Consider the following 14,479-nt stretch of genomic DNA (forward strand, 5'->3'; position numbering starts at 1 on the left):
GAGAAATTTGTTACAGTACCTCTCATGGATCCCTTTTAACCAAGACAAAACTTCATTTGCAAATTCAGCATCATAAAGCATATCACCAACAAGAATAACATCATAATGGTGACATTTTGTACCAACGAGGTTTGCCGTAGAGACGTCATCTATTGTTAGCTTGTTTTTTAACCCATTCAGCAACACAGATTCTATAGCAGCTGCAAATATAACAATTACAATTTAAACTCAAAATGATAAGGAATTGAAAGTACAGAGTATGTATTAAAGAACCTTCAACAAATGCAAGAGACAACTACTAATATGCAGACGAGGAGTCACAATAACGTGGCTGAAAAAGTTGACCAAACCACACACTAGAAAGTGAAGAGACGACGACGTTTCAGTCCGTCCTGGACCATTATCAAGTCGATTGTGATGAGAGGAAGGAGGCAAAGGCAATAAATAAATAGGCAAGAGAGGTGAGAATGAAATCCTAGAGGAAGAAAAGCAAGGCAACAGGAATGGAAGGTAAGGTGTAAAAAATTGGGGGTAATAATAGGAATAAGAAAGGGATCATAAGAGAAAACAAGGGAAAGAAACAGTTTTATTCCTATGAATTTCATACTATCGAACTGTCGAACAATAAATATTTTTTTAAATATCAGCATATAGGCTGACTATACAGGATTCCTATAAATGATTACATACATACCTTAGTCAATTAATTAAGCCTTTTCTCATATGAACATTAACTCCAACATTTATTAATGTTCATAACAGTCAATTATTCAAGGTTCAATATTCTGACTAGTAACACATCCATCACACATTTCAAATTCTGAACTTAAAGCACTCTAAATTACAGTGTGAATCTTTTCCATCTGTTCTAATAACCTCAGTTATATCTGCTTATTGTATTAATCAAGTTTCCATATTCTGAACTAGTTTGAAGTTGATTGTTAAAACACCCAAGTTTTTATTGCCTTAAAACATGTTGATTTTCATCATTTGCATTAGAAATAAACAAATTTATGTGCATTTTAATGATAAAATTCTGAATGTGATTTAAACTAAAAATCCTTGCTTTTTGCATTATTTTGACAATTTTTAACGTTAAGAATTTTCTGTATATACGGTAGTTAATATTTTATTAAATACATTACAGTATGTATATAATAAATATCATTAATTTATCTCATAGTATTATTCCATTCTATGCATCTAGAAATACCTACACCATATTCACTTGTCTAAAATACTGGATAATAAAATGATAGTGAATGAAAAATATCACACACAACTTACCTTCATCTATATCATTAAAGGTAACTTGCTTAGCTCTACATAGTTTTGCTGCCAATCCACTTGCCCCGCAGCCACTTCCAAAATCAAGAACTTTCTTTCCTTTAATAATTTGTGAATTATCAAGTACAAACCTGTAAAACAGGGGTAAAATTAAAAAATAAACTTAAAATGAACAAAAACAAGAAAAACTAACGGTTATAATTGCAATGTACTGTATTATACTAAAAAAAAATTAAGTTGAGTGAAATGAAACACCTCTTTCTTGGCAATGCCTTTATTTTTTTTTTTATACACAGGTGTGGCAAATGGAATTCAATGTGAATAAATGCTATGTTATGGAATGTGTAACCAGAGAAAATAGACCACACACAACTTACAAGTTATGTAGAAAGGAATTAAAGAACTAATACATAACGAGACCTAGAAGTGGTTTTAGATAGTAAACTCACCAGAGGAACACACAAAGAACACTGGGAGAGAAGCATATATGAGCTTTCCAACTTAAGACTTGCTTTTAATTATATGGATGGTGAAATACGGAGGAAACTCTTCATGACTTTTGTTAGACCAAAATTAGAATATGCAGCAGTTGTATGGTGCTCATACCTCAAAAAACACATAAATAAAGTGAAAAAGGTGCAAAGGCATGCTACAAAATGGCTTTCAGAATTGAAAAACAAGAGTTATGAGGAGAGGCTAAAGGCGTTAAACATGCCAAAACTAGAAGATAGAAGAAAAAGAGGTGATATGATCACCACTTACATACAAACAGAAATCAACCAAATTGACAAAGAGGAATTCCTGAAACCAGCAACTTCAAGAACAAGATGATACAGATTCAAGCTAAGAAAAAGGTACCAAAAAATATTAGAAAGTTTTCTTTTGCAAACAGAGTGGTAGACAGTTGGAACAAGGAAAGTGAAAAGGTGGTGGTGGTCAAAACCGTCAGTAGTTTGAAAGCATTATACGACAAAGTACTGGGAAGATGGGACACCACGAGCATAGCTCCCATCCTGTAACTACACTTAAGTAATTACACAAACACAAGCACACTTTATTATATCTATATATATATATATATATATATATATATATATACACACACACACACCAAATTGTGTGCCCAAATGAGCCACAGAGATATTAGAAATTTTTTTTAGTGTCAGAGTAGTTGACAAATGGAATGCATTAGGCAGTGATGTGGTGGAGGCTGACTCCATACACAGTTTCAAGTGTAGATATGATAGAGCCCAATAGACTCGGGAACCTGTACACCAGTTGACTGACAGTTGAGAGGCGACCCCAAAGAGCCAGAGCTCAACCCCCGCAAGCACAAATAGGCGAGTAAACACACACACACAGTATGTGTAAAGCTTGAATGGTCCCAAGCATCTGATAACCCCAAATGTCCCCATACATTGTTTAAATTCTCGAATCCTGAAGGATTCGAACCCAGTCAGCCAGGGTCTCCATGACCCCAGCATTCCAGTGCTGTAACCAATCAGCCAGTGACTGTCTAAAAGTATTGGGAAGTTGTGAGACCTACATGCACTCAACAACACTCGTGGAATTATTAAGTACAGATATTGCATCATGCTGGGGCCACATGAGCATCAAGTGTGTGTAAAGCTTGACTTGTCCCCAAGCCAATATGTGAATGCAAAATTTCCTACCACCAAAAAGAAACAATTAAAATGAAAACTAACTGTGTATGCAAAATATATATATTTTTTTTTTTTTTTTTTTTTTTTGAGATATATACAAGAGTTGTTACATTCTTGTACAGCCACTAGTACGCGTAGCGTTTCGGGCAGGTCCCTGGAATACGATCCCCTGCCGCGAAGAATCGAATATTGCAAACAGATGAAGAGAATTTCTTTCATATTTGTCTGCTTGAAACTACCATTTCTCTCACCATCTAGCAGAGATTATAACCAAACTTTAAGCAGAACCATACTTTGCATACTGAATAAATGTGACAACTTTTGAAAGCTTTCAATTACCATGCTTTATTTAATTATCATTATACAGAGATATATTTCAACTGACCTGGACACAGCCTGCCCACCTGGCCAATAGAAGGCCCAGAAAGGGTCACGAAATGGGGAGTGCTTCGGGTCACATGTCCAAAGCCGGCATGAGTGAGTAATTAGATTCAGCTGTAATTCAGGTGTCAAATGGTTTCTACTTAGGCAAGTCTCTGCTGTAATCTGATCCCTCAGATTCTGCAAGAAATATAACAACTTTCAGTCAGTTGCATTTACATATCTTACCAGTCCAGCATACCTGTATTACTTTGAGAGGTAAAAGTACTGAAAAACAAAGTAAAACAAAATTTAAGTGTGGAAAAGGGAGTTTATTCACCATGAAGAATCTCCTGTACACTGATAGTTTCCTTGTCTCTCTGCTATTTCACTACTGGCACTTTGTTTAAAGAAACATTTTTTATGAGGTCATCACATGAGCCACTCTGAGGGACATCAACTCGTATACAATACATTGCACAGATAAATAAGCCAGTGACTGATTTCATGAAACCCTATTTTCACGGCCCAAGCTGAGATCGGGCTTTCCTAGTGACTGAAGATTACCAATGTGCATATTTGGTTAACTAGAACTGTAAAAATCAGAACAATATCTGCAATTGCAAATATAACAGCAAAGCCTGGAAGAAATTTTATGCACAACCTTCATGTGACTTATTATCATTCAAAGTACAGTACAGTATGCCTTATAATAATGAACATTTTCCTTCACTGGTTTCACAATCACTTTCACCAACATGTCAAATGTTATAAAGCAAAATTTTGGAAATGAAGCCAAGTGAAGAGTAAGCTTAACAGGTTTCCTGTCCGTGACAATGGAAAGCCAACAATTTTGGTGTGTTGGATTTGACCTTGGGGTACCAATTCTTTAGTTATGGGCAGCCAGTGGGGAAGCTATACCAAAAATTACTTTTATACAGAAAGTACTGTAATAACTTTATTGGTTATGACAAATATTATCCTTATGCCATAAAATTAATTAAGCATAATTTAAAAAGCAATGCAGGGTAGAAAATCAGCTCATATTTAGTTACTGCATTAGTATTCCATGTTCTTGCCTGTTCTTTAATGCCATCCGTTATCTGGTGAATAGGAAACCTACAGTGTGTTGGTGAGTCAACATATTTCCTCATCTTCCATCCATTTCTTGGTAGGGATGGAGCATTAGCAATCATCCGATGACAATACATTTTCCTGTGAAAAAAAGAAAAAGGGCATTATGAAATTTGCCCCCCTAGCCATTTATACCTGGTATATTAATTACCTCTCTAAACAATAATGTTTTAATTGTATTTTTTTTTGAAGTTGTGGATGGAATTGGATTCAACAATATCTTCCTTCACTGCATCCCACTTGTGACCACTGATACAGGGAACAGGAACCTTATTATGTTGCTTCGACAATTGCATGTCCAGCTTCCGCCTACTAGGAACAAAAAGCTGCAGGTAGAACGGGCTATGGAAAGCCGGTAGTGGCCTTATCCGCACGTCAAGGTGACTCCAAGATTCATATTCACCTTAATGCCTAGCGCCACAGTCCGTTCTCGCAAGCGGTCCCCAACATCAAGAAACTATCGTACTAAAGCACCCTAAGCTAACCAACCCAAGGACCCAAGGACAGAAAACGGGACATTGTAATAATTTCACGAGCCGCTACTAGGCTGAGAGGCCTCTGGTGTTGTTGTTGCTGGGTTAGGGGCAACTAGAGCACGGGGCCAGCAGGGTTGCCAGACCCAAACTGCTGAAAGAAGCGAGCTGACGGGCTAAACGTACCGAATTTGTAACACGAGTAGCCCAATTTTTTTTTAGTGACTGATACGGGTTTCAATGTAATATATTTTGATATACAGGTACACTACACGATGTTAATTGTTTTATTAATATTATTTCTGCACACACAATTATATATATACACAGTGACATCCCTGGAGCCTAACCAGTTTTGTAATCAGAGCCCGACCAGTTGTGTAACCGAAGCCAGACATGTTCTGGAACCGGAGCCTCACCAGATGTGTAACCGAAGCCCGACCAGTTGTGTAACCGGACCCAATCCAGTTGTGTAACCGCAAGTCTAGCACGCAAACAACTCATCAAACCCACACCAAGCCAAACAAACAGCCCCAGAGCCCAACCAAACTCCCTCCATAGCTCTACCAAACAAACCCTTCCTTAGTCCTACCTAATAACCCTTCCCCCCCTTGCCCTAACAACTAATTTTGGAGCCAAAGCAAACAATTAATTGAGCCCTATTAAAAAAAAAGAAACCTGGAACTCTTGCAAAAATACAACAATGAAGCCCTAGAAAATAAACATGCCCTTAGTCATAGTCAAGAAAGAACCTGATGATCTAGTAAAGAAACATGAGCACTAACACACAACCCCTTGAGCACAACCTTGCACGAACCGAAGCCCAATCATGCACAACCCGAAGTCCCAGTGACACCCCCGGAGCCCGACCAGTTAAGTAACCGGAGCCCGACCAGTTGTGTAACCGGAGCCCGACCAGTTATTTAACCGGAGCCCGACCAGTTGTGTAACCGAAGCCCCATCAGTTGTGTAACCGGACCCCGATCAGTTGTGTAACCGCAAGTCTAGCATGAACAAACCAAACAACCTCTGAATCACAACCATGCAAGAACTGAAGCCCGATCATGCACAACCCGAAGCCCCAGTGACACCCCCGGAGCCCGACCAGTTTTGAACCGGAGCCCGACCAGTTGTGTAACCAAAGCCCGACCAGTTGTGTAACCGGACCCAATCCAGTTTTGTAACCGCAAGTCTAGCATGAACAAACCAAACAACCTCTGAATCACAACCATGCACGAACTGAAGCTCGATCATGCACAACCCGAAGTCCCAGTGACACCCCCGGAGCCCGACCAGTTTTGAACCGGAGCCCGACCAGTTGTGTAACCGAAGCCCGACCAGTTGTGTAACCGGACCCAATCCAGTTGTGTACCCGCAAGTCTAGCACGCAAACAACTCATCAAACCCACACCAAGCCAAACAAACAGCCCCAGAGCGCAACCAAACTCCCTCCATAGCTCTACCAAACAAACCCTTCCTTAGTCCTACCTAACAACCCCCACCCCCATGCCCTAACAACTAATTTTGGAGCCAAAGCAAACAATTAATTGAGCCCTATTAAAAAAAAGAAACCTGGAACTCTTGCAAAAATACAACAATGAAGCCCTAGAAAATAAACATGCCCTTAGTCATAGTCAAGAAAGAACCTGATGATCTAGTAAAGAAACATGAGCACTAACACACAACCCCTTGAGCACAACCATGCACGAACCGAAGCCCGATCATGCACAACCCGAAGTCCCAGTGACACCCCCGGAGCCCGACCAGTTAAGTAACCGGAGCCCGACCAGTTGTGTAACCGGAGCCCGACCAGTTATTTAACCGGAGCCCGACCAGTTGTGTAACCGAAGCCCCACCAGTTGTGTAACCGGACCCCGATCAGTTGTGTAACCGCAAGTCTAGCATGAACAAACCAAACAACCTCTGAATCACAACCATGCACGAACTGAAGCTCGATCATGCACAACCCGAAGTCCCAGTGACACCCCCGGAGCCCGACCAGTTTTGAACCGGAGCCCGACCAGTTGTGTAACCGAAGCCCGACCAGTTGTGTAACCGGACCCAATCCAGTTGTGTAACCGCAAGTCTAGCACGCAAACAACTCATCAAACCCACACCAAGCCAAACAAACAGCCCCAGAGCCCAACCAAACTCCCTCCATAGCTCTACCAAACAAACCCTTCCTTAGCCCTATCTAACAACCCACCCCCCCCCACCTTACCTTAACTAAGTTTGGAGCCAGAGCAAACAATTGAGCCCTATACAAAAAAGAAACCTGGAACTCTTGCAAAAATACAACAATGAAGCCCTAGAAAATAAACATGCACTTAGTCATAGTCAAGAAAGAACCTGATGATCTAGCAAAGAAACATTAGGAACTAACACACAACCCCTTGAGCACAACCATGCACGAACCAAAGCCCGATCATGCACAACCCGAAGCCCCAGTGACACCCCCGGAGCCCGACCAGTTTTGAACCGGAGCCCGACCAGTTGTGTAACCAAAGCCCGACCAGTTGTGTAACCGGACCCAATCCAGTTGTGTAACCGCAAGTCTAGCATGAACAAACCAAACAACCTCTGAATCACAACCATGCACGAACTGAAGCTCGATCATGCACAACCCGAAGTCCCAGTGACACCCCCGGAGCCCGACCAGTTTTGAACCGGAGCCCGACCAGTTGTGTAACCGAAGCCCGACCAGTTGTGTAACCGGACCCAATCCAGTTGTGTAACCGCAAGTCTAGCATGAACAAACCAAACAACCTCTGAATCACAACCATGCACGAACTGAAGCTCGATCATGCACAACCCGAAGTCCCAGTGACACCCCCGGAGCCCGACCAGTTTTGAACCGGAGCCCGACCAGTTGTGTAACCGAAGCCCGACCAGTTGTGTAACCGGACCCAATCCAGTTGTGTAACCGCAAGTCTAGCAAGAACAAACCAAACAACCTCTGAATCACAACCATGCACGAACTGAAGCTCGATCATGCACAACCCGAAGTCCCAGTGACACCCCCGGAGCCCGACCAGTTTTGAACCGGAGCCCGACCAGTTGTGTAACCGAAGCCCGACCAGTTGTGTAACCGGACCCAATCCAGTTGTGTAACCGCAAGTCTAGCACGCAAACAACTCATCAAACCCACACCAAGCCAAACAAACAGCCCCAGAGCCCAACCAAACTCCCTCCATAGCTCTACCAAACAAACCCTTCCTTAGTCCTACCTAATAACCCTCCCCCCCCCTTGCCCTAACAACTAATTTTGGAGCCAAAGCAAACAATTAATTGAGCCCTATTAAAAAAAAGAAACCTGGAACTCTTGCAAAAATACAATAATGAAGCCCTAGAAAATAAACATGCCCTTAGTCATAGTCAAGAAAGAACCTGATGATCTAGTAAAGAAACATGAGCACTAACACACAACCCCTTGAGCACAACCATGCATGAACCGAAGCCCGATCATGCACAACCCGAAGTCCCAGTGACACCCCCGGAGCCCGACCAGTTAAGTAACCGGAGCCCGACCAGTTGTGTAACCGGAGCCCGACCAGTTATTTAACCGGAGCCCGACCAGTTGTGTAACCGAAGCCCCACCAGTTGTGTAACCGGACCCCGATCAGTTGTGTAACCGCAAGTCTAGCATGAACAAACCAAACAACCTCTGAATCACAACCATGCACGAACTGAAGCTCGATCATGCACAACCCGAAGTCCCAGTGACACCCCCGGAGCCCGACCAGTTTTGAACCGGAGCCCGACCAGTTGTGTAACCGAAGCCCGACCAGTTGTGTAACCGGACCCAATCCAGTTGTGTAACCGCAAGTCTAGCACGCAAACAACTCATCAAACCCACACCAAGCCAAACAAACAGCCCCAGAGCCCAACCAAACTACCTCCATAGCTCTACCAAACAAACCCTTCCTTAGCCCTATCTAACAACCCCCCCCCCACCTTACCTTAACTAAGTTTGGAGCCAGAGCAAACAATTGAGCCCTATACAAAAAAGAAACCTGGAACTCTTGCAAAAATACAACAATGAAGCCCTAGAAAATAAACATGCCCTTAGTCATAGTCAAGAAAGAACCTGATGATCTAGTAAAGAAACATGAGCACTAACACACAACCCCTTGAGCACAACCATGCACGAACCGAAGCCCGATCATGCACAACCCGAAGTCCCAGTGACACCCCCGGAGCCCGACCAGTTAAGTAACCGGAGCCCGACCAGTTGTGTAACCGGAGCCCGACCAGTTATTTAACCGGAGCCCGACCAGTTGTGTAACCGGACCCCGATCAGTTGTGTAACCGCAAGTCTAGCATGAACAAACCAAACAACCTCTGAATCACAACCATGCAAGAACTGAAGCCCGATCATGCACAACCCGAAGCCCCAGTGACACCCCCGGAGCCCGACCAGTTTTAAACCGGAGCCCGACCAGTTGTGTAACCGAAGCCCGACCAGTTGTGTAACCGGACCCAATCCAGTTGTGTAACCGCAAGTCTAGCACGCAAACAACTCATCAAACCCACACCAAGCCAAACAAACAGCCCCAGAACCCAACCAAACTCCCTCCATAGCTCTACCAAACAAACCCTTCCTTAGCCCTATCTAACAACCCCCCCCCACCTTACCTTAACTAAGTTTGGAGCCAGAGCAAACAATTGAGCCCTATACAAAAAAGAAACCTGGAACTCTTGCAAAAATACAACAATGAAGCCCTAGAAAATAAACATGCACTTAGTCATAGTCAAGAAAGAACCTGATGATCTAGCAAAGAAACATTAGGAACTAACACACAACCCCTGGAGCACAACCATGCACGAACCGAAGCCCGATCATGCACAACCCGAAGCCCCAGTGACACCCCCGGAGCCCGACCAGTTTTGAACCGGAGCCCGACCAGTTGTGTAACCGAAGCCCGACCAGTTGTGTAACCGGACCCAATCCAGTTGTGTAACCGCAAGTCTAGCATGAACAAAGCAAACAACGTCTGAATCACAACCATGCACGAACTGAAGCTCGATCATGCACAACCCGAAGTCCCAGTGACACCCCCGGAGCCCGACCAGTTTTGAACCGGAGCCCGACCAGTTGTGTAACCGAAGCCCGACCAGTTGTGTAACCGGACCCAATCCAGTTGTGTAACCGCAAGTCTAGCATGAACAAACCAAACAACCTCTGAATCACAACCATGCACGAACTGAAGCTCGATCATGCACAACCCGAAGTCCCAGTGACACCCCCGGAGCCCGACCAGTTTTGAACCGGAGCCCGACCAGTTGTGTAACCGAAGCCCGACCAGTTGTGTAACCGGACCCAATCCAGTTGTGTAACCGCAAGTCTAGCACGCAAACAACTCATCAAACCCACACCAAGCCAAACAAACAGCCCCAGAGCCCAACCAAACTACCTCCATAGCTCTACCAAACAAACCCTTCCTTAGCCCTATCTAACAACCCCCCCCCACCTTACCTTAACTAAGTTTGGAGCCAGAGCAAACAATTGAGCCCTATACAAAAAAGAAACCTGGAACTCTTGCAAAAATACAACAATGAAGCCCTAGAAAATAAACATGCACTTAGTCATAGTCAAGAAAGAACCTGATGATCTAGCAAAGAAACATGAGCACTAACACACAACCCCTGGAGCACAACCATGCACGAACCGAAGCCCGATCATGCACAACCCGAAGCCCCAGTGACACCCCCGGAGCCCGACCAGTTTTGAACCGGAGCCCGACCAGTTGTGTAACCGAAGCCCGACCAGTTGTGTAACCGGACCCAATCCAGTTGTGTAACCGCAAGTCTAGCATGAACAAAGCAAACAACGTCTGAATCACAACCATGCACGAACTGAAGCTCGATCATGCACAACCCGAAGTCCCAGTGACACCCCCGGAGCCCGACCAGTTTTGAACCGGAGCCCGACCAGTTGTGTAACCGAAGCCCGACCAGTTGTGTAACCGGACCCAATCCAGTTGTGTAACCGCAAGTCTAGCATGAACAAACCAAACAACCTCTGAATCACAACCATGCACGAACTGAAGCTCGATCATGCACAACCCGAAGTCCCAGTGACACCCCCGGAGCCCGACCAGTTTTGAACCGGAGCCCGACCAGTTGTGTAACCGAAGCCCGACCAGTTGTGTAACCGGACCCAATCCAGTTGTGTAACCGCAAGTCTAGCACGCAAACAACTCATCAAACCCACACCAAGCCAAACAAACAGCCCCAGAGCCCAACCAAACTACCTCCATAGCTCTACCAAACAAACCCTTCCTTAGCCCTATCTAACAACCCCCCCACCTTACCTTAACTAAGTTTGGAGCCAGAGCAAACAATTGAGCCCTATACAAAAAAGAAACCTGGAACTCTTGCAAAAATACAACAATGAAGCCCTAGAAAATAAACATGCACTTAGTCATAGTCAAGAAAGAACCTGATGATCTAGCAAAGAAACATTAGGAACTAACACACAACCCCTGGAGCACAACCATGCACGAACCAAAGCCCGATCATGCACAACCCGAAGTCCCAGTGACACCCCCGGAGCCCGACCAGTTATGTAACCGGAGCCCGACCAGTTATGTAACCGGAGCCCGACCAGTTATTTAACCGGAGCCCGACCAGTTGTGTAACGGAAGCCCGACCAGTTGTGTAACCGGAGCCCGACCAGTTGTGTAACCGAAGCCCTACCTGTTGTGTAACCGGACCCCGATCAGTTGTGCAACCGCAAGCCTAGAATGAACGAACCAAACAACCTCTGGATCACAACCATGCACGAACTGAATCGTGACCATACACAACTTAAAGTCTAAGTGACACCCGCAGGAGCCCGACCAGTCGTGTAACCGTAAGCCTAGCAAGTATATATCTCATCCAACCCCCACCAAACTAAACAGCCCCAGAGCCCAATCAAATTCCATTCCTAGCTCTACCAAACAAAAACCTCCACTTGCCCTAGAAACCAACTATGGAGCCATAACAAATAAACAATTGAGCTCTGTACACGAACAAGGAGCAATGGGTTCAAACTCAAGGCAGAATGTTGGACAGCAAACAGGAGATGCTCTTTCACCCATAGGGTTGTAAAACCGTTGAACCGCCTTCCCGCCGAAGCCGTAAACGCCAAAACTCTGCTGGGTTTTAAAGTACAGCTGGAAAAGATCCGATCTTTTCCAGATTGGGGGAAATTGGGCAAATTGGGGGACCTTTGACAAGCCGCCGGCTTACTGTCCTCATCGAGGCCACTAGTGTTAGTGGCCCTCAGGTAAATTCAGTTCCTGGAGGGGGTGTCCCCGCTCCTTCCCATTGGGAAGTTCATCTATTGTAGTGTACACAGGACTGTCGCTCGTCACTAAACTTAGTTTTTAAACCATTAACTTGATGAAATAATACTGTTTTATCTTATACGCGAGAATAATTCTGAATGCGCAGTGTGATGAAATGGACGAATGCGACCACCGCCCACGGGATGGGTATGGGGTGCATAATAAAGAAAAATTGAATTACGGCCTTGGGTTGGGCGGCAGCGTAGGCGAGCCTGGCCTGAGGACAGGCAACCGTGAATGCTTCACCCTCCACATACTTCAAGTGTAAATAATTGCCAACAGAACCTAAATACCGAACCTACTATACGCCTAATTAAACAAAATATAAAATTAATTTATACACGATAAAAACTATTTTTAATACACAGTACATGAAAGTCGATAATAAATGCGCCTTGGGAGGTTGGGGGAGGGGGAGGGGTCGACAGCCGCGTTAACGAGCCTAGCCTGGCGACGGGGTGGTTTAACACACTGGGGAAGTGTATTCTACATAATATCATACCCATATAATGTTGGCAAATCATGATCCTCAAAATCTTCCACAAAATCCGCGAGAGGACAGACTATCTAGCATTAGTGGAATACAAATATTTGAATACTACAGAACCCGGATGAAAAAAATACGGAAACAATGACCCTCGGAGACATTAAAACTATGTTATAATAGCGAACAAATGTATAATGCATTAAGCATTATAGGTGGAGGTAGACTATATATTCAAACACCTCCCAACTGTTCAGATATATTAGTAAACAAAAAAAAAATTATCAGCCTTACCTAGAGGGGAGCGACGATGCTCACGCTGCCGCTGCTGCCTGACTACTGGTGGGGTCGGCGTCAATGACGGTTGGCCGTCAGCGGCCAACCAACCCAGAGACCTCCTGCCTAAAATTATTTGAACGCCATATTGAAATTCCTAGCGTATTTTTTATAGCGCCAGGAGTGTGTAAATTAATATTTATATGCATTATAGGCCTTTCTAAAGTAGTTTATAGATCTGAATATCATACAGTCAGGATACGAACCCAGGTCAAAGTGCTGGCGAAGAGCCGGGCGCGGGCTTTACCACTGCGCCACAGAGACTGCTCCGTGACGTAATGGAATTTTGAATTTTGAAACCTGACTAACCTAGCTCAACCCAACCTAACGTAACCCAAATCAAACCAATCTAATCCAACCAAGCCCAATGCAGCCTAACCTTAATAACATAACCTAATACAGCCTAGCATAACAATACATCCGGATTTTAAAACAGAAAAAATATGAATTTAGCCGAATCGTCTCGTGTCCGAAACGACCATATCCCGACCAGTTGTGTACCCACAGGCCTAGCAAACAAATACCTCACCTAACCAGACAACACCCCCTCCTAACTCTACCTAGCACACCGAGTAGAGGTAGGTCTGTGGACCCTCCCTACCAAAGTAGGAAGGGTCCACAGACAAGAACGTGGTTATAAGTATAGGTTCACAGGCATGGGCCCCAGTGTCCATTCATCTGGGTCGGAGGGCAACACTGCATTGCTTTCGCTCAGAGAGTATTATGCTGCTAACACAGTCCCTGCCTTCAATAAGCAAACCTTTCAGGATTATTTAATTAGCTAAGATTTATCCTGAATTTACTAGAGGGTCACTATCTCTCAGTGAGGATAGGAAGCCGGCGGCTTGTCAAATGTCCCCTATTTACCCTGGTGATTTTATCGAGCAACGTTTTATCGTTTACGGCTTCGTCGGGAAGGTGGTTCCATGGTTTCCCTGAATTTACTCACGGGCATGAATAGCCCGTAAGTAGAAGATTTTTTTTGGAGTGAATATGATCTTTGGTCGTGAAAGGATATACTGCGTCTTGTGCTCGCATTGAAATCGTCAATCTGTGGCTACTATCGCGGGGTCCTTGTTTGTGTTGCATCTGACCATAAATAATCATTAAGTTTCTTAACATTAATAGCCAAAATTAGCACTCCTTGCTTTTAAATTAGCCCAAAAAAGTAGCAAGTAGCGAAATAAAAAAATTGGGAGCGCGGGGCTCTCAAAAGTAGCCCAATTCGCTACTTGTAGCCCAATCTAGCAACACTGCACAGGACCGGAGTTGTAATGGCGTCAGTCGGTCGTTACTCTTATCTGGAGCCAGGGGTTATGTTTTCGATGTCCCTTGTCCGGGTAGTTTGAGTTACTGTATATAATTTGTTATTTTTATTTTATTTATATATATATACAAGAGCTCTTA

At 44.1% G+C, this 14,479-nt stretch overlaps 1 protein-coding gene across 9 annotated transcripts in view; it reads right to left on the bottom strand.

The window, feature by feature from the left end:
- Positions 1-13,165, bottom strand: part of LOC123757505 (electron transfer flavoprotein beta subunit lysine methyltransferase) — a 34,381-nt gene extending 21,216 nt beyond the window's left edge. For 4 of the 9 annotated variants that reach the window (XR_011229101.1, XR_011229102.1, XR_011229100.1 and 1 more), the window contains exons 1-5: positions 4,849-5,011; positions 4,391-4,526; positions 3,337-3,512; positions 1,288-1,418; positions 20-200 (exon numbers count right to left, since the gene is read on the bottom strand). Coding sequence is in view for 5 of the 9 variants with exons in the window: in XM_045741202.2 (XP_045597158.2) it covers positions 20-200; positions 1,288-1,418; positions 3,337-3,512; positions 4,391-4,522 (620 nt within the window). In the remaining 4 variants the exon portion in view is untranslated. Of the gene's footprint in view, positions 1-19; positions 201-1,287; positions 1,419-3,336; positions 3,513-4,390; positions 4,527-4,714; positions 5,055-13,030 lie in introns of those variants that run through there. The other 5 variants (XR_011229103.1, XM_045741204.2, XM_069327074.1 and 2 more) reach the window with 5 other exon arrangements.
- Between the last annotated feature and the right edge of the window lie 1,314 nt (positions 13,166-14,479).

The sequence above is a fragment of the Procambarus clarkii genome, chromosome 19 (assembly GCF_040958095.1).
Source record: "Procambarus clarkii isolate CNS0578487 chromosome 19, FALCON_Pclarkii_2.0, whole genome shotgun sequence".
NCBI lineage: Eukaryota > Metazoa > Arthropoda > Malacostraca > Decapoda > Cambaridae > Procambarus > Procambarus clarkii.